Source organism: Trachurus trachurus, assembly GCF_905171665.1.
Source record: "Trachurus trachurus genome assembly, chromosome: 3".
Taxonomy (NCBI): Eukaryota; Metazoa; Chordata; class Actinopteri; order Carangiformes; family Carangidae; genus Trachurus; species Trachurus trachurus.
In genome coordinates this window covers 19,895,643-19,916,516 of record NC_139893.1, presented here as the reverse complement: position 1 = coordinate 19,916,516, position 20,874 = coordinate 19,895,643, and the positions used below count along the sequence as shown (strand labels likewise).

At 43.5% G+C, this 20,874-nt stretch overlaps 1 protein-coding gene across 1 annotated transcript in view; it reads left to right on the top strand.

Moving 5' to 3' along the window:
- Window positions 1-20,874, top strand: part of fto (FTO alpha-ketoglutarate dependent dioxygenase) — a 118,363-nt gene that overhangs the window by 8,724 nt on the left and 88,765 nt on the right. Inside the window, exons 2-6 of the mRNA XM_083998967.1 lie at window positions 11,467-11,544; window positions 11,657-12,692; window positions 15,118-15,243; window positions 19,361-19,440; window positions 19,919-20,062. Of these exons, the coding sequence (XP_083855093.1) occupies window positions 11,467-11,544; window positions 11,657-12,692; window positions 15,118-15,243; window positions 19,361-19,440; window positions 19,919-20,062 (1,464 nt within the window). The remainder of the gene's footprint in view (window positions 1-11,466; window positions 11,545-11,656; window positions 12,693-15,117; window positions 15,244-19,360; window positions 19,441-19,918; window positions 20,063-20,874) is intronic.

The following is a 20,874-nucleotide window of genomic DNA, read 5'->3' as shown; positions in this document are numbered from 1 at the left end:
CTGACTGACAGCACAGAGGGATTGGGCTAATCTGAGTGACTGATTCAAGGCGCACAGCGGCTCGGCTGTCCCCATAACTCCTGAGAAATAGACAGCTTCAGCAGAGTTATCTGTGTTTGTAAGTCCTTCTGCTGCGCTGGGATGACAATAGGGATTAGTGCCAAGGTTCTTTAAACTGTTTTTTTTATTTTATTTTTGGGAGGGGGGAAGGGGGGCGCTTATCAGAGTCTCGGCAGGATGCTGCCGCAGCCAGTTTTCCTTGACTGTCAATTAAAGAGGGGATCATTAACTTCAAGGGTATAAATGTTCTAACACTGGTATTACGTTGGGAAGCTAAGTCGCTGACAGATGTTCCAACTTTAATTCTCCACTTGTTTTTTTGTCCTTTAATTAATTTATGTATCACTATTCGGGTTTTAAATATTTTTTCCCCCTGTCTGCTCTTTGTTAGCCTGTAATCTCAGTTACCATGGTAGTCGCAAAGACGATTGGGCCTTGTCACTCGTCTGTGTTTCTTATGAGGTTCAATTGGCTAATGTATTCAATATCACCCAAACTGAAAGGTAAACAGTATCTAATGTTGTGTGTGTTCCTGCACTGCCTCTGTGCAGCCTGGAAGCACTGAGCGGGAGAAGAACAGCATGTCTGCCTCTGGCTCTCTGGGCCTTTCAGAAAGACCCAACTACTTAGACTGGTACCTGATAAAAACAAAACGAGCACAGCTTGTATCGCTGTACATGTGTGGATTTTGGGGAGGTAAACAAAAGTAGTGTACTACTTTGTGTGTATGTGTGTGATTTTTTGGATGCTTTGTTTGGTGGTTGTGAGTATGACAACTGTGGTTGAGATTTTCCAGCACAGAGCTGCGATGGGAGTTGTATAGTGAAGGTAGCCACATAGAGATAGACAGAGAACTGGAGGAGGAGCAACGTAGAGGGGAGTGGGAGAGAGATGGGCGACAGAGACTGCTAATGGGCAAACTCTCTTCATTCACCGCTTCTGCCATCTCCACCACCACCACCCTGTTCTCTCATGACAGCTCTTTTCCTTTGTTCTCCCCCTCGGCCCACTCTCTGCTGGGGATTCGTGACAAGTTTTCACGGGCTGATCAAACGCTGTGGTGACACCTGATTAGGATATAGCGCGTGTTTACAGTCGTGCATGGCGAGGACCCCCCTTCTCAGACAACAAGGGAGACTTCACCTTGACTAATTAAATTTGCACCTGCAATGCCAGCTGTGACAGCCACTGGAGGGCTGCATTTATTTATGTCATTCCATACATACTTCCTGTGACGTTCATGGAGGCTGAGTTTGCGCTAGATCATCTGTTTACCCGCAGTGTGGGTTTCTTCAATAGCTGTTTTGATTGTGTTTCTCTCTCTGCCATTATGTTGAGGGGGGGGTGGACGGGCAGGCGAGGGGGTTGGTCTGCTCCTCCACCATGGAGGCAGGTGATTGTATCTGCAGCTGGAGCCACTGCAGAGGGCACTGTTGAAAAGAAAAGAGGGGTGGAAGATGGACTCACACTGTCACAATATGTCTGAATTTCTGGGTGATATGTCTTGGCTTTCAAAGTTGCATTAGTAGCAAAGTTTACATATTTTTTACTTTGTTGTGTAAATCATCCACTATTTGTTAAATGTTTTGAATATTGAAACGTTCAAGTCTTATTTTGGTAAAGCATTAACATATTATCATGTAGTTTTTAGCAGTAGCCAGTGGATGGTCTAATTCTATTAGGAGCCAGTTCTGCAAGCTAACTACAACAAATTAAATTCAGTATTATCTCTTGTGAGTCCGTAAGAGCCGTTGTTTAAAATAATGTGATTTGTGTGTTCCTCGGTCAGAGTGTGTGTGTGTGAGTGGGTGTATTTAATCATGCATTAATGTGCGTACATATGTGTGCTTGTACATGATCTGCCTCTCAGAGTGTGTCTGTGTGTGTATCTATCTAAATCAGTGTTGAGAGTGTAAAAGGCCACAGCTGAAGTGAGCAGGACATCAGTCACCCAGTAGCAGGAGACAGGGCCTAGTAATTTGTGGCTGCCTCCCCTCCCTCCCTCCCTTTCTCTCTGTTGGTCTCTTCACACACACCCCTCCACCCCTACCATCCACCCATCCTGCCTCCCCAGCCTCAAATTGACCAGGCTCGACTGCTGGTCATGCTGTATTACATGGGTTAGATGAAGTAATTATTTCTAGGCCACTGACTACAAGCAAGATTAATAGTTTTTGAAACGGCCATAATGGAGGGCTGACCCACCGTGACATAGGCATTATTTCAAGCTCACCTCAACTCTCATCCTTCTCACCTCTGGGCACCGCCAGAGTGTGATTTATACCTGGGCTAATGAGGGGAGGGGACCTAGGAGCCCAGGGCCACCAGCCTACCAGTGCAGTGTTACAGATTTACTCCCCCAACTGAACAGACAGTGGGGTCACATGAGGAAGCCTGGCGGAGAGTTTTCTTGATTGGGATTTGGAAGCAAGATGTAAAAGTCATTAAAAATCTACATCATTTTGGAACATCAAGAGTTTTACTGTAGGTTGTGACTTGACTTGAAACATGAATGGTTTGGGCTGTTCTTTGGGGGAAAAAATGATTTATGACATTTCCCTGTGATGTCTTGATTGAAAGAACAGAACAATATGCTACTGATATTGAATCCCTCTGTCCTGGGTCACTTCATCTGTTCACCCGCACCCCCCCACCCCCTACACCCCAGATGCGCTGGTGCCTTACGGGGTAGAGAAGCTAGAAAGTTGTCACTAGGTGGCACTTGGACATCACGCTATCAGATGCTTTCTCCCCTCCACCCCCCCCACCGCCAGCTTCTTCCCCTCCTTCTCTTCCTCCCTCCTTCTTTGCCTCCCTCACTTCCTCCCACCCCTCTGTGCTAAGTACACCTCAGATGTCAGGGTGTTTTATTTTTATTGGATGAGGGCAGTGTGTAATGCATTCACCTCCGTTCCTGCCAGCTGTTAAATGCCCCAGAACATGGTCTGGCCAGGCTCCGCCCCGTTAACCCCTCTGATTGGCTGTAATAATTAGCAAAAGTGAACAGTAACTATGGCGTCTAGCAAGGGTTTGGGACAGCTTGCGACTCCCTTATATGTACGTGACTGAATGGTATGTCCTGCTTGTCCTGGTTTTCAGGGACATGGGTCTGGCCACATCCCTCCTGACTTCAGTGCATGTGTGTATTTTGAGCTTTAATATTAACTCTCAACTTAAAGACATGCATGCGGTGTGGCGCCAGCAATTACATTTTCAAATGGCTGGGTTTGTAAACCTCCAGGATGTTAATCTGTCACCATTCAAGCTACTGGGAAGAGTGAAAAGAGGATTAAGCTATTCAATTCCTGGTAGAATATTTTCCTTTGTTCAGAATGAGTGAAGGAAAAATAAATAAAGAAATGAGGTGGCTTCTCAAGCAAGACAAGTGCCGTCTGCTATACTTCAGGATTTGGCTAATGCCATTACAGCAAACTTATCTGCTTCCGGCTTCCAGGAAGACAGGCTGACGGTCATGTAAACAGCCACAAATGATATTCAGTCCTTAATTCAATATTAATCTGAGGTCACATCATAATGCCAGTTTATTTGGGTCAAAGACTACATGGTAGAGAATTGGACCTGTCCTAGATGTTCAGTACTCATTTGTTTTGCACCATATGTTTTCCTGGTGGCTTAGGTGATTGTCGGTATTTGAACCAAGGCTCTAGCCTGTTAATTATACCATGTTCAAAAATACATCTCCACAAATAATTCAAGAGCTTGTCCTTGTTGTCGTCGTCAGAAAAACACACGATCGAGTTGATTGCAGGAAAGTAAAACCACTTGTCACATTTTGATGGACGGCAATTTAGGCCAGTGCTTGGGAAAATTGAAACGGACAGGAGCCTTCAAATTTTTGATATGCTGTGTGATCCTCTGATGTTTTTCCCCCCTCCCAAATGGCTCATTTTATGCTGTGGTGAATGTGACATACAGTCGAGTTGATGGTGAAATATCCTTGAAGTGTTTTGTCAAGCAACATACGGTATCAAATCTTATGTTTAGCATAAGGTTATAATATAGCGAACGGTAATTGTCACAGCTGTCAGCCAGTTCGGCACAGTACCCCTGCCTTAGCCCCTCGTTTACCCTTGACTCCCAACCCCTCGGGTCGGATTGCACATCATCTTTATCCCAGATGAAGTACCAGACTCGGTGGTGTCAGAAGATGATCTAATGTGGAGCTGAAAGGACACAGAGCTGGGAAATCATCGTCATTTGAAGAGGTTGCTTGTCACATGATGGGTTTGATCAGGCTGTGCTGCGGTACACAGAGCCGGGTCTTTGCACTGTCTAACAGTGGTACTGGATTAGAGACACAAGCCACTTCTACTGTGATCAGTCACTCACGCACAGAGACACGCGGCAGGACTGAAATCCTCCTTGCACACTTCATCCACATCATGTACAGGCGTCTTCGTCAAGCCTACTGTATGGAAATGAGGAACACCACTGTTGACAATGATAGTACATGCTGTATTTTTTACTTTTTCTCAAATCCATTTTTGATACTTTATTCCGTAACTAACAGTACATCGTAGCTGCAGTTGCACAGGTACTGCCTTTGAGTTATATCACCAGGGTGTGTTGGTCTGCACTGTCTGACCTGCTTGAATGCTACTGATCTGTGACATGTTGAGACAATGGCAGTGTGTGTGAAGAGTCTGGCTCTACACCCCTCAGACACTGTGTATGGCTAAGTGCTATTGAATTGTTTATTGTCACAAATCACAAACCTTTCAATGACCAGGTGCGACCACCGTACACCCACGCGTCCATTCATTCAGCTGCTCTAGACCCTGAGCGATGTGTTGGTCTGCTGGGCCCTGAGGAGCGTAACGTCAGCCTCTGGAGCTGGGGATTTTAAACGCTCCACCTGCTTATCGATTTCTTCTGCCCCGCTGAGCCAGCCAAGCCAGGGCTACAAAGAGGGAGAGAGACAGGGAGAGAGAGAAGGCGTGATGCAGAGGGGAAGGGCACTGTGGTGGCCTCAGTCCTCTGGTCCTCAGGTCTGTCCTTGACACCGCCTGTGGGATAGGCCTGGAGGACACCTCTTGTCTTCACTGTAAGCCCCGCATCTAGCTGCCTTACAACTACCCGGCCCTCCCCCTCTGGGCCAAGCTGCACTTTGCACAGCCATATTGATTTTTTGGAGGGGCAGGAGAAGTGTGGCTGGGTGGTGAGAGCGAATGAAGGAGGCGAGGGGGGTGGGTGGAGAGATCGAGGGAGCTTTCTAAAGCACTGACTTCTCCTTGACTGCACCTCGAGACGCGACAACCCTGTTAGAACAACTCAATGGCCCTCGTGCCCTGCTGAAAACTGCTAATCACAGTCTTTCAATCAACGCTCTCCTCCCTCTCCTCCCTCCATCTCTCTCTCTCCCTTCCTCGTTTTCTCACTCTTTCCCCTGACCCCCCCCCCCCTCGCTGAAGTGGACCGTGCCTGAATACCAAGGGACTGCGTCTGCATTAAAACTGGCCATTCCACATGGAAAACAGCTGACCTCATGAAAGCATGTTGTAATTTGAAGGAGAAAAAGCTTTTCTCGATCGACGGCGTCTTAATGGAAACATTACGGCGTGGCTGCAAGCTAACAATTAAGGCAAAATGGCAAATGGCCCATCCATGTTCGTGGTGGTAGCCAGGAGTTCACATAAATGGTGCATTGTCTCTTCTGATGACAAGGCTGCGAGTTTGAATCCTGCACCGGGTGGATAAAACTGAAGATACCCTTGAAGAAGATGTTCAACCCTCAGAGAAACTTTTTATTGTGTAGCAGAAATCTTCAGATGTACTCGGCAGCTCCTGTGTGTGAAATTTTGTAGGTATGTGGGTGTGAAGCAGCCAGTGTGTTTCTGATAAAGAGCATGCTCAGTCAATACCTCCCGGATAAATAAAAAGGTTATGTAAGGCATACATCGACAGATCTCTAAAATCGCCCTCCTCTCTTTCTCTTCTTTCCCTCTCTTTTTCTCTCCAGATTTGACACTTGCTAAAGGTCACAGAAACATCTTTTTTTCCCCTTTGAGGTGTAGATAAGTGTGAAATAGAAGTTGACACCACAGACACATTGAAAAGCACTTAAACAGAGTGGCCATGTGCCAACCTGTCTGTGTCTGGCTTTGTGCATTTGTAAATACTTTTGAATGATTGATCTGGAAACCTGGGTCTCTCTGTAAGCCTGTCAGGTGCAGTGAGAGGGATGGAGAGTGGGAGAGTTCAAAAAACAGATGAGGTCCAATACTTTTTTTTTTTTTGCCCCTCTTCATCTCTCTCTCTCTCTTTCTCTCACATGCACACATACTCTCTATCTGACAGAATTACATGTACCCTGGGAGGACTGGAAGAGTAGCTTTAAATAAGTATGTGTGTGAGACAGTGTACACACAAAGAGAGAATAGGACAGGCCTTTTGATGTTTATTAAACTGGCACACCAGGTGTGTGTTAGTTTTCCTTATCTCGCATATGTGACATTTTTCAAATGTGAATGGGGCCCAATAAAGGTGGTCACATTGTGTGTGTGTATGTGCATGTGTTTGGATGTGTGAATCTAATTAATGACTGGCAGCGGTCCCCCACGGCTCTAGTAATGTGCTTAGATCAGTGTTATAAACAGGGCGTGAAAGGTCTGCCCAGCGCCAGCCCTTTAAATGACTGGCCGCTTGTTCAGGTAGATGGATGGAAATGTTCTAATATTAATGATCACGTCCCCCGCCGACCTGTCGCGAGGTGAAATGAACAACGCAGCCTTCAGCCTCCAACAACAATTAATGGGCCAGAGCCAACCTGTCTGCCATTTGTCATCACTTACCCCACCTGTGGACCCCCCTCTGAACACATGCTGAACGTGTCTGTCGATACATACACAATGTTCACTTCACAGATTTTGAAAAAATATGCAGTGGTTAATGAAGTAGCATTCATCCTCAGTCATTAAGGGGGGAAATGAAGTTTTATTAATGTACAATTTGCAACAAAAGTAAAACAAAAAACAAAACAACAAAAAAAACCTTCTGATCGTGTCATGTATGATGTGAAACAGCATGATCCATTGTATTGTTCCATGAGCTCGAACGACCAACCTTGCATTAAACATGGCATGGACTTAGATGTCAAACTGAATCTGTAGGTACATGTCTGGTTAATACACATAGAAAAGTAGCTGAAAGCCCATGTTTTAGATGTTTCTAGCAACATCCTCCCGACTGACCTCTGCCTCACACAGTCCAATTCATATTCATGGGCTGGTCCTTAGCAGGAGTGTGTGCAGACATGGGGTTTACACATTACCAATTCTCCCGCTCTGAGGTCAACTCCCACACATTCCAGTCAGCCATTCACCAGTCGGCCCAGTTAGCCATCACACTGAGTCACAACTCCTAGCCAGTGTTCTTAAAATAAATGAATGCCACAAGTGGCTGTAAACAAAATGTCAGAAGTGAGAGAAATGGTTAATTTTTGTCCCTGGGTGTTATTTTAGTGTGGCATGCATGAAATGAAGAAGCATAATCAGCGAAAATAGTTGACAAGTGTAACTACTACTGGAGCTACTGTTTTGCAGTTTGTGAGTTAAGAAGAACAGAACACGTTGTAGACATGTTTGAGGAAAATGTGGTATAAATGATCCAGCTCAGCAGCAGCCTCTTCCTGTATGTGTGGTTCTGTGTGTGTGTCTGGTATTTGTGTGATGGCACCTAGGTGCTGTGTTATCTCACTGTGGTACTCTGAAGATGAGGTAGACCTTGACCTATATAGACCTTTACGGAGCAAAGGAGAATATCATTTGCTGAAGGTGTCCTGGGATTTTCTTTTTCCCAGATTGTCCCCCTTTTGTATGCCTTTTCCTCAGTTCACGTTCAAAACTGAACTCAAGACCTCTACAAACTTTCTATGTGTCAAACATCTGAACACAACTGTTGTGGTGGAGCGGGCACTCCCTGCCCTTCTCTGCACCCTCTGTCGCTTCGCACAAGCTCCCTACATTCTTCGATCCGGTGCCAAATGGAGCACGGCGGAAGCGTCTTTGATGTACACGGGTAGTCTGTCTGTTTGAGCCCGACATTTTACAGCCAGCTTGTCAAAACTGTTGATTCACCATCACTTTTGCAGAAGAAGATCTGTTCTGAAATGGGTGTCACACAAGTACCAATGGCTTGCTGTTTAAACAAAACGCTCTGTTACACAGCTATCTCTTCCCCTCACAGTTGAGTTGACCCGTTTGAGAGCTGAGGTTTTCTGTCTGTCTGCGCTCTGAGGCACCTGTATTGATGGAGGTGCTGCCCCTTGAATAAAATATGGTGTACCTGTTGTCTCACATTGAGTAAAGAGAACAAGACGAGGTACATAACTTCATCTTTTCAGACAAAAAGACCAAATATGCTTTGGAAAATGTGAGAAGTGCCACTACTGTACATAGGGTGAGAATTTTACTTATAAAGCCCTCCGCAGGGCTTACTCAACATTGTAGCTTTTATCCGCAGTTATGATGCATTAACAAAATCTAGACAAGCCTACGAACATTCATGTGTCCTCCCTCAGCAGTCGTACCATTTCCAGTACATTCCAGTAGAACCTCTGGGGCAGACACAAGTGAGACTGGAAGTGCTTTTATCCCCGCAGCAGCGGCGTTATCTGGCTATTTTGAGCTATTGATGCTTAGCACTGGACATTAATCTACTCTGCAAAGAACGCTTTGAAGAAAGTGTCCGTTGAAGTGTCACAGATGGGGAATAAATGAAATTAATAAATATATGGTACACAGTTTGATATCTCTTATAGGCCAAGATCAAAGCAAACCAATTGAGTTCTATTCTACCTAATATGTTTTTCTCTGATAAACAGTCCGGCTGAGGGAATAATCCCATCAAGGAAGAGAGAGATTAAAAAAAGCATCAGATATATCACTCAGCGCAGACGGTTGGCACGGCTACCGTGAAGTATCTGCGTTATTATGGGATTGGTAATCTCGTTTCTTGGGTCTGAGTGGAAAGGCAGACCTTTTTTTTTTTCTTTCTTTTTTTTTGCGCCTCATGGTTTTCATGCGCAGACAGAGACAGGAAGACAGACACGGCAGTTCTCTGACACTGCAAGAGTCCATCTGCTTCAGAGGGCTCCGGTAACTTCTTGTCTTTCTTTTTTTCTGTGGAATTTCTGAGTAGCTTGATGTATTTGACAGGTGTGTGACAGCCCTGGTTGTGTGCATTTGGGGTTGAGGCATCATGCTCGCTACCCCGGCTGTGTGTTTTTCAGGCAGGACATGCGTGTGTGTGTGTGTGTGTGTGTGTGTGTGTGTGTATGGCAGCCTTACACACACACACACGCTCACACAGTATGTAGGCACACTTTTTGTGCTTGTGTACAGACTAGTGCTTTGCCCACTCTGAATAAAGCCAACTGTAATGATCTCGCTGAAGTTGTGTGTACACATGCACACATCTACGGGAGCTGGATGCCAGGATCCAGACTCACAGCGGGACACAGATAAACACACACTCAAATACACACAGGCACATACACATACAACACTAGCCCAGAGCCTCACCTTGATATCTTGAGTTTCTGTCATGAGTTAGAATTTGACACCAATGAATGTGTGTCAGGTTGTCAATTTCTTCCAACAGGCTTTGAATGCAGTCTGGCCATGAATAGTGCATGTTGTTTTGTTTTTTAGATTCCAACTGTCTGCAAGTCTGTTTTTTTTTTTTTTTTAGAATAACTTGGAAGGCCTGTACACTCATGTGCATCCTTTAAGAAAACTTTCAGCAGGTGTGTTGTTTAGCCTAAGGTAAAGATTCAGACCTGAAGGTAAATTCACCATACTGCCTCAGATCTGATGGACTCCCATCTCTTCTGCCTCTGATCCTGGGATCTGTTTCCCTCTCTCCTAATGCACATCGTTTCACCGTTTGCCCTCTTTTTGATCCGGTCCCCCCTTTTGAGTCAGGGCACACATCTTTGTTTTGTTTTTTTTATACTTGCACTTCACATGTTATTAACGGAACATTTTATTTCACTCTTAAAGTCAGGTTATATTTTGGCAGCCGGTTGCCATATTCACTGTGTTGGCATTATTAGAGGTAAAAGAAATGTGAGATATTTGCTGTAAATGTCTTAGGAATATATGCAGGCTTTGGTCTCCCTTAAACTGTCACAAGCACTCCACGGCAGTTAATCCATAGGCCATTTGCCCAAAACTTTAAGAGATGTAAAAAGACAGTGGCATGTCAGTGACATTCTCCCCAGCCTGCTGCTGAGACACCATGTGGAGGCCTGTGCGTGTGTGCACCCGGTGGGGAATGAATATGAGGTCATGAGCCCACAGACAGAAGGTACAGGAGGGGAAAGAAGAAGCAGGGCGGGGAAACAGTTGTGAAATTTATTTGGGCATATAGTTTTTATGCCAGTTGCCATTGGATTTACAGGTCAGAATGGAATGTGGCCTAGTGAAAGGTGCTTTGATCCCTACACCAGGTTGACAGGTTTATTGGAGGAGCTCCGCATGGCACAGGGCATCTTTTATAAGGTTGTGAGGAACCCCACCGCAGCCTTCACAATATCATAAAAATGTGAGACGTCAATGAAAGTGACTTGTTACCAAGTTTCTGTGATACTGCGGCCAGTTTTGAATGCATCGTTTGTTCGACCTTCTTCATTAATAGAAGCCTCAAATACAGAGTGTTTCAATTGTGCGATTTGATTTAGATATACAGTATGTTCAGGTCAGGATGGCAGTCTTGTGCTCAAACTTTTTCAGTCAGTGTTCCCTGATAATAGATCCATCAATCAGTAATGTTTATGCAGATATGTTTTGATGAATTACACATGTAGCATGATCATTTTCTAAATGTGGGGCTCAGGTAAATGCGGGCATTTTGGTATTATTTTGGTTCTTAGCAGGCTGTTAGGAAACTTGGTCTTATTTTAATCTCAGCACTTGAGCTCTAGAAGGTCAAGGTCTTGAGTTCTCTGTAGTTTGTCTCACTTTATGCATTTTGCACCTCACACCACTTTCTACTCCTCCCCAAAAGCTCTTATACTGAATGCATTAGATCAGAAAATCAAGGTTAAGGCCAATGTCAACTCAGACAGGTAAGTATGTAAAACAAGGTGTGCAAGGTGTCATCAAAACACCAAATAGCAGTACCAAAAATTCTCTCAGCAGTTAAAAGTAGAAAATAGTTCAAACTCAATTCATTTGAAATTCAAAATATATAAATAAAATATCAAATGTATTTGCTGGAAAACAAAAAAAACTATGTAGTTCAGTAATAAAAAAAGAGAGAATAAAAACACTAAAAAAAACACTGCATATTTTCTGAGTAAAGGTGGTCCTATGTACAAATGGTGCACTCAGGAATATAGCTGCAGTTGCTCATCAGCCAATTTAATTGTGTCTTGCTCCACAGAGGCGGAAGTTATTGCAGGAGTTGGGAGACCAGAAGATCCCCTTTCTGGGACCTTCAGACCGGGGCTTTCAGCAACTGGTGAGACATCCACAGATAAAGATAATGCTCATTTATCTCTGAACCCCCTCGTCAGTAATATTTGTAATTTATGTCAGTATTATTATGATAGAAATGACTTCTGTTTTTCCAGTGGGACTCCAGTTACTCTGGCCTGGCTCTGAGGAGATCCTGCTCGCTTCCTGCCGAGCTCCATGGCCAGGTGCAGGCAGCTCTCCTCACCCTAAGAAGCAAGGGCTGCCTCCTGAGGGATTTGGTTCGTGTGCGTGACCGAGATGTCTTCACTGCCGTGTCACGGGCTCTGCTGGGGGAACCGGGCCACACCTATCGTTATCTTGACACACGGCTCTTTGCCATCCCCTGGCACAATGAGGACACTGAGGTCAAAGGACAAAACTGTTGCGAGCCTGACTTGAGATCTGCTTGCAAGGCATTGTGGGAGCTTAACACCTTCTTCTGTTCTGATGTGCACCAGCTGAAGGAGGGAGACAGGCTTACACAATGCGCAAAGGGAGAGGTGGAGACGAAACAGGTAAAAGAGGGGGACACAGAGTCTAAACACAGTGAGGACTCCAAGAACAGTGAAGGAGGGGACTCAGAGTCCAGACAAAGTGAAGAGGGGGACACAGAGTCCAAGCACAGTGAGGAGTGGGACATTGAGTCAAAACACAGTGAAGAAGGCTGCTCTGGGTCAAAACCAGAAGGGGGGTGGGAGACGGAGTCCAAACACAGCAGTGAGGAGGGAGAGTCCTCCCAGGTCAAACCGAGTGAAACCAGTGTAGAAGCAGGGTCAGAACACAGTGAAGGGAAATGTCCTGGGTGGGCGCCTAAGGCCATCAGTGACACACCAACTGAACCAGTGGGGTTAGAGGCCCATGGGAAACCTGTGACCCAGCTAAAGCACAGCCTGTCAGATTCCCACACTGAGGACAAGGAGGAAAAGGCAAGCGGGCAGGGTTGTTCCCAGCCCAGTCCACCACAGGCATGCACTGGTCCGGTCAAGTTCAATGTCACCTTACTCAACTACATGGACCCAGCAGCTATGAGCCAGCTGAAAGAGGAGCCATACTACGGCATGGGAAAAATGGCAGTAGGGTGGCACCACGACGAGAACCTGGTCACCCATTCGCCAGTTGCTGTTTACAGCTACAGTTGTTGTGATGACAAAGGTAAGGGACAACACTGAAATCTTAGGCTTTTCTCCAGTGTACTTGTCTTGTTTAACACTTTGACACTAATCTTTTATTGACTTTAACACTTTTAATTCAAAGTACGTCATGCTAGTTCCTCGCATTTTGTTTCTAAAATTAAGACCCCTTTTTTTCTCTTTCACTTCAATAGCCCATCAACTTATCTCAGTTGCTTTATGGTGGATCAGATGCAACTAACCTTGTGTATTATGGCCCTACAGCAGCGCTGTAGCAGCTGTAGACATGGCCTCTGGTGAGCCAACCATCAGATCCATCTATGTGATAGTGTCAGGGCATTATCAAATGTCATCACCGGCTTGCTGCTGACAGCCTTATCGCCGACTGTGCGTTGGGAGATCACAGACATTTGGATCTGAGCTCTTAACACGCGCTCAATGGTGCAGTCTAAGAAACGGGCCTTATCACACACACTGCATCTCATCTAAATCATTTCCCCAAGAAATGATCGATGTGTAATTATCTGATATGGAATAATGAGCCCTGCTTTGAAAAGTGCTCCTGACTGTACTGTATGGATGATACGATGTCTCCTAATTATGGAATGCGCTCTCTTCCAAGAGCTGATCGTATTTGCTGATTGAGTTGATAGAGGATCTCGGTTGCTTTCTAGAGCACATGCAAAACAGCTCAAGAAGACAGTATTATGATATGAAGAATGTTTTACTTAATAGTGTAAAATCTAAAATCTAACCTAATTGAACATAAAAGTAGAACATTGCTACTTTAATTTGCATGGTGCTACCATTAAACCAAAGCTGTTGGTTTCAAAATAAAAGCCCTAAATCACTTAGTGGAGGTTGGATGAAGAACAAAATGTGATTTCCTGCTGTGGGTGGAGGTAAAGTATTTCAGCAAACATACTGATGTCACTGTTAGAGGTGAGAGCACAACACAGTCTGCATGTGTGTCTTGAAACTGTAGTTTTACAGTGTCACACAGGTGTAGTGGCAACTGCCCTGACATCCCAGCGCACTTTACAGCTGGGCTTTCTTCATTGGGCTTTCTTAACCAGAAACACCTGCTCCATAGGTCTGCTTCGATGATTTGTTTTAAGCCATTTCAACTCTGACCCTGTGAACACGGGCTTCAAACACTATGCCGTAACACTTTGCCGTGCTCAGCAGCTGTGCCTTTTCTAGTTGTGGGTGACCCCACAGCTCTCACAGACTTTAGAGAGGAAAGTCTGAGCTGAGCGCCACAGAGATATATTCCAGTTGCTGGTTCTGAGGGCTCCCAGCACCATCTAATGAAATTGTTACTTTGAGGAATGTTGCACTTTTAGAGAAGAAAGAAACACAGCACCTCAGACATCTCAGATTTTCAGAGACTAGATGTTTTGCATGGCACCTGCTTCCTTTGAGAGGCTTTTTTCCTCTTTGATCAGCCTCACCTTGTTTTCTTTTTTTTGTATTTTTGCTTCAGCCTGTGCAAAGTGTTCTGAGCCGTGTTTTTCCCAGCTGCACTGATCCAAAGGAATCTGCCACGACTGAGTGTTTTCCAGCAAGGAGGATGATCTTCCACCATTCCTGAGGCCGTGGGGAGTGCTGTCATTAGCTGGCTCTCAGAGCACAATGGCTGGAAATTAAGTTACTATTTATCCGTGCTGAGCAAAGGAAAAGGCAGCTGTGGGGCAGAGAGGCCCAGAAAGACTTTAGTATTGATTTTGCTGAAGGGTGTTGGCCAGCCAGGCCAAATCTTGTTTTCTTAGTATGCCATGTAAGAATGGAAGGAGAGAGAAGAACAGGGGAGGTGGTTACAGTGAATGGGTTCAAAAACAGGAATATCATAGGCTACCTGCCATCTAATAACACACTCTCACACACACTAAACAACATCAAGGGCTTGTATTCAACTATTTCCTCTTGCACAGCATAATGGTAGCATAAAGATCCTGTGCTAACAGCCAATATGATCATAGCAACACATATCATCTTTGCTCTGTGAAGTGATTCTTATTTTACGGAGGCAAGCACCTTACATCTATTGTTGTGGTGGTCGTGGATTTAATCATTGCAGTCCACGGTTTTTTAAGTGGCAATCCTATATTTTTGATTTTATTTCATTTTTTAAATGTTGGCTATTTTTAGGCTGCATCTTTGCTGATGAATGGTCAAAGGATGCTGAGTTACACATATTTCACATGGTGCTATCACTGTATTTTCCTTATATTATACTTTCAGTTGCAAGTTGCAAGTAAATAGTTAAATGTATTGACAATATTAAGATTGTATTCAATCAGTGGGTTTCTAAAGTGATAAAACGTGGCTTTCCATAACAGTGTGAGAAATATAAAGTCATACTGTTTTAAACTTTACACTCAGTGCCTGGAATGTCAATATGAATGTAAAATACACATGTTACAGCAACTTTGTATGACTGACAGGTGAGAGCAGTGAGGGAGGCAGTGGTGAGAAGGCATGCTGGAGGATTGGGCTGAAGGTAGCCTGGGACATCCACACACCTGGCCTGATGCTGCCACTGGAGTCTGGAGATTGCTATTACATGAGAGGTACTAAATCTTGCTCTCTAAACACACAAACACACACACAAATGCACGCACGTGGACATGTAAACACGTTGCTCACACAGCTCAGCCACATTCAGCCATGTCTGACTTTAAGGAAGGAGCACTTTTATTACTCTGTGTTTTAGTGTTTCTTGTACTTTGTCCCAAATGACCCATGCCAGCAGGATGCACTTGGCGATCACCCCCATTCTCTTCTTCTAACCCTCCCTGCAGGAGGAACAGAGCTGAGGCGCATGTGTGTGTGTGTGTGTGTGTGTGAGCAGGGTTACTTGGCCTGAACACTTAGCTTTAAGGTTCCATGAAATTGTGTGCATTAGAGAGGTTAGGAAAACCAAATGTTATTTTTTGAAGTACTGTGACCCAGTGCTGACTATGTCTCAATGGAGAGGACAGACAGCGAGCCACAGGGGTGTAAATCATAGCTTAATGCTTTTGGCTACAGCAGACTCCTCCACCCTCCTCTTTTTGGCCTCGTGGGCCCTTCCAAGCTTTCTCATATTTTCTGAGTGTGAGGACATTTATCCACATCACAGCAGAAGCCTGTGTTCAGCTGTACAAGAAGTTAGGACCCCTGGTTGGATGAATGGGGGATTTATTATTTTTTCAAGGCATTCTGCCTCCATGAGTATAAAGCGATAGACATAGAGTAAAATCTTGAGTCACTCCTCCCTTTGTCTGCTTAGTCGATTTACTGCATTTAGGTTTTTTTCCCCCCAAAATAAAACTACAAAAAACTCATGTTGGCAAAGCACTTCACCACTTTTATTATCCGATCTTATTGTCCTGTAATGCAGCCATTGTCACTGCTAACTTTTGTGGACAGACTGTTGTCTCCTCCAATTAACACTCTGTCCCAAAAGCATCTTTCCACACATAGCACCCAATATTTACATACAAATCAATACACAAGATCTTTCATTTACTTATGTTCTTATCTTGCTATCTAATCTTTTACCCAACAACATATGTGATAATATATTGCATATGTATTTGACCTAGTGATTAAAGAGGCTTTCGTGTGATTAAAAGATCACTGTTCTGATCCTTTCAACATCATGTATGTATATCCATCTGGTCCACAGTCACATATGCTGTCAGTGTTTTTTATGATGCGACTGAACCCCTACCTGTGCTCTCTGCGTAAATGTCATAAATAAACTGCGAAGATTTACAGCAGCTTAGCTTTCAGAAGTTTTTAAACGATGTTAGGGGTTTAGACTCAGGACAATGTAACTGACATAATAGCAAATACATTTCTGGAGGCAATGTGCTCCATATTAACTTTGTTTTTTGTTGAGTTTGATTTTATTTTATAGCAGTAGAGCCCATTCTAACCTAAGGTAATATTTTTTACAACAAAATATAAAGATCCCAACAATTGTACGTGAAGTACTAAGGAAACATCAACTCAGTCACACAGGACGCTGCTTTAATTATAAAATCTAGGCTTTGCTATGCAGAACAGCTCACACTGAGTTTTTGCAAGGTTGTTACTAGTCATTAATTGTGTGAGGAAAGGAGTTGTTATTGTCATAAGTAAGAGACAGGAAATCCACCTTATATATATATATATATATATATATATATATATATATATATATATATATATATATATATATATATATATATATATATATATATATATATATATATATATAAACTCTTTGAACAGAACTTCAAGTGATAAGACTGGCAAATATCAGGCACCTTGGTGAAGCATAGAGGTATTATCATACTGATGGTGGTTCCTTAGCAGCCAAATATAGAGAGGTCCTTGAAGAAAACCTGCTTCAGAGTGCACACCACTGAGCATGGAGCAATGGTTCACCTTTCAGCAAGACAATGACCTCAAGCACACGGACAAGGCAACAATGGAGTGGCTTCCCAGACTGTCCCTGAGTCGCATTGCCAAAGTCCAGACTTAAATCACATAGAAGAAACCTGAAATATTAGTTCACAATCTGATGATGCTAAACTGACCAAATTTGTCTTAAAAATGAAATAAATCATTTTTGATTTTTGATAATCAATCAATCAATTTACAATTAAATCTACAGCAAAATAAAGTGCGGAAAAAAGATACCACTTCTACACTTATAATTTGATCATGTCAATTATATCTACATTATGTTAGAGTAGCTTTCAAATATGCCACCAGAAAGTATTTTCCAATCTGAATCATTTCCTTTGCAAGTAAGGAATAGGAAGGTTTTAATGAATTCCTGAAGTTGACTCTTTGAAGCTGCTATGTTTTCATCTGAGAGCAGTGATGTCTGTACCCAATATTCAGCTTGAAAGGGCTTGAAGCCGACCTCCTTTAGCTGGATAAGATTTACAATAGAACAGTCAGTTTCAGGCCAGCCATGATAATAGAGTGATGGGCTGTTGTGCAGACCATTCTAATGGGACTTGACTGTCGCGGATCAGTGGGGATTTATGCTCCACTTGGTGAGTACGCCCTTGAGAGGCCAACTGCTGCACAACGATAGCGGCTCACACAGTCCTTGGCCGTCTGTTGCTTTGTTGGTCTACCTGCATTAAAGACTTGGCACGGTGCGCAAACATGTGCACGCACCTATAAATTTGCACAACCCACATGCACAAAAATGAATGCTCACACATGCAAAGAATACGATTCCCCCGCTCATTGGAAGGAGGGCATGCCTCTCCTTCGATTTCAAACACGCAACCAACACACACACTCACACACCAACAGAGCGATCACCGCTAAACCAAGTGTTAAAATATATTGTACCAGTGTTTCAGTGACATACACCATATGATAAGTAGTTTTGTGGTATTAAAAGAAAACGACAGTGGTGTATGACCACAGACACCATAATGTCTTTTCAGCACCATTTGTCGCCGGCTGGCCCTTTTGAACTGCTAATGTCTGAGCTGCTGGAGGCAAATTGAATCACCATCATTTCCACCCAAATGGAATTTCAGTGGTTAAAAAAGAACAATGCAAGTCTTGACACTGGGCCTGTTCAATAATCAGATTTCCAGCTCCCAATGCACAGGGGGACTGGAGAAAAGAGTTGACCCAATATATTTAAAAGCCTGCTTCCTGGAAAAGGAGGACAAGTGGCAGCAGGCGCAGGGGTTGAAAGAAAGATAAATATTTATTACAGTTATCGAGTTTGCCTCTACTCCCTCCTGATCCCACTGACGCATCAGACGCGCCAAGAAAAGAACAGATTGATGGAGATAATTTGTTATTGGATATAAACAGTTTTAAAGACGCAGAGTAATTCTGCCCAGAGACCTAATCCTTCACAATCTCATCAGGGTGAAGAAAACACCGGCAAGTTGTTTTGTTTGTCACCATCTTTTTTTTCTCCCACCAAACAATAATATCTTTCTCCCAAAGCATTTGGCTGTTTGACTTTCAAATCACAGGCATTAGCCGGTGTACTCTTGCTCAAGGCGGGTGTAAATATGCACATGTGCTGTGAATGACAGCTCTGTCATGGCTAAATTAATTATTGGTATGAGGCAAATAATGGCAGAGCTGAGAAACATCTATACACACAAAGAAACACATGGAGGGATACACAAGAAACAGCAGTAAGGCCTCTTTGTAAAGCTCCTGTGATATTGGACAAATGTTTGTTGGTATGGCTCTTCCATCTTGACAGATTGAGTGCGATCTGGTTTTGTTTGGTAATTAAAATTATAGTACAATGCTGCTCATTCTATTTGATTGGGTGCTGGACCAAGTGCAATCTGTCTGAGAGAACAAGATGATTTAGTTGTCATGTTCCTTCATGCTCTGCTTTTCATCTGTTTTTCTGCTGTAATCAATTCTTCAGCTTTTTATGGTCTCCTCTATTCTTTATTACGATTAATTAATAGCAGATCAAAATATGAAACACTCTTTCTTACACTCTCATTCTATTTTTGTTACTGCTCTCTTTTGTTTTGCTGCTCTTTTTTGTTTTACTGTTTTCAATTTCAATTTCATTTTAAATTAAACTCATCTTTGGACTTTTCTCCTGGATATAAACAGTCCAAGCAGTGTTCTCTGCTGCTTTTGCCAGTGATTACTTGGTGGTACTCGTAGAGTGCTCTTATAGTTTCCTCTTTCCTTTACCAGATGACCTGAACAGCTCCCACCAGCACTGTGTCTTGGCTGGAGAAACTGCACGCTTCAGCTCCACACACAGAGTGGCCGAGGTGAGAAGCAAACAGGCCAAAAAAAGGGATAAACACAGGGTTTGAAATTTGTTTTGAAAAATGCTGTGGAAACGTGCACACCCTCTCGTTTGCTTTCAATAAAGAATGACACCAGTGCTTAGATGCTGTTTTAGGCAAAGACTGCATAGAATGCAAACCTTCATAAATTCAGTGTTATCTTTTGCATATATATGTCATATGAAGTCAGTTAACTTGTCATTTTAAAATCCACTGAGAAATACAAACGTTGCACGTGTGATCAATTAAATAAGACCTGTACATTATTATGTCTACAATGTATTTAGATGTACTGTACACTGATGCTGACAAGAGCATAATGTTGAGCCAAGTAAAATATAAAGAATATTCATCATGAAATCCCCTACCTGGGAGATGTTTTTGCATGTTACACAGGTTCAAGGCTTTAGGTAAACCCTGCCTGGCAGTTATTTGTATAACACTGTCCCTTCCCTACCAGTGTTCCAGTGGGACCCTGACCTACATCCAGTCGCGCTGCCAAGAGGCCCTGTCCAACCTGCACACTGACCCAGAGACAGGCTCCCACAGCTTGCTGGCCATGCTGCCGACAACGCTACAGCACTGTGAGGAGATTCACAATGAGGTGGGGACACGGTGGTGTGTTTTCACATGCTTGTCTTCATGTGTGTTTGTATATGTGTGTTTGTTTTGCATGACTGAGGCTGGGTCTGTGGTTTTTGCATGATTTAATTTGTGAGTGTGTAGAACTCTTAACATTTACGGGTAATTTGACTTGCGAAAACCTGCCGTCTCCATGACTCACCCTGACCTAACACTGTTTTGGCCTCGCGCATAACCAGATGAGTTGCGTTTGCCACAGTGGACAACAGGAATAGTATGTGCCAAAGAAAGTTTCTCCAATATTATGCCAGTCTTTGAAAGTTTTCATATATTTTTCTGTGATCATGAACTTGCCTGACACTATCTGAATTGTCCTGATGCTTTAATCCTCAACCATCTGGTACTCCAGGGAGGTTAAAATGTCTGAGAACCATCTGCAAATATGCCAGGATTTCATCAGGACAGGATCACAGACATTGTCGTGAAATGAAGAAATCATTCTCAGAGCTGCAGAGAACTCTGGTATTCTCATGAATAATATGGATAGAAATCCAATTAAGGAAATTATTTTTTTTGAACAAACTTGCATTTGTGCTGTGCATCAAGTCCACAGGAATCTTGGTCAGTTCACTAATGAGAAATTGTCAGTATCCTGAGTAATTCAATTTAAATTACAATACAGGAATTAAATGGTCAGCCTCTCAAATCTTAAGTGTGCTTACTATACAGGATGGTGTGATGTGCCTTTTTCATTTCCTTTTCATCATGGGAGCTCCTGGCCGTGCTGGTGGTCCTCTGATAACAGGTTAAAGCTTTGTAAACAACAGAATGGGA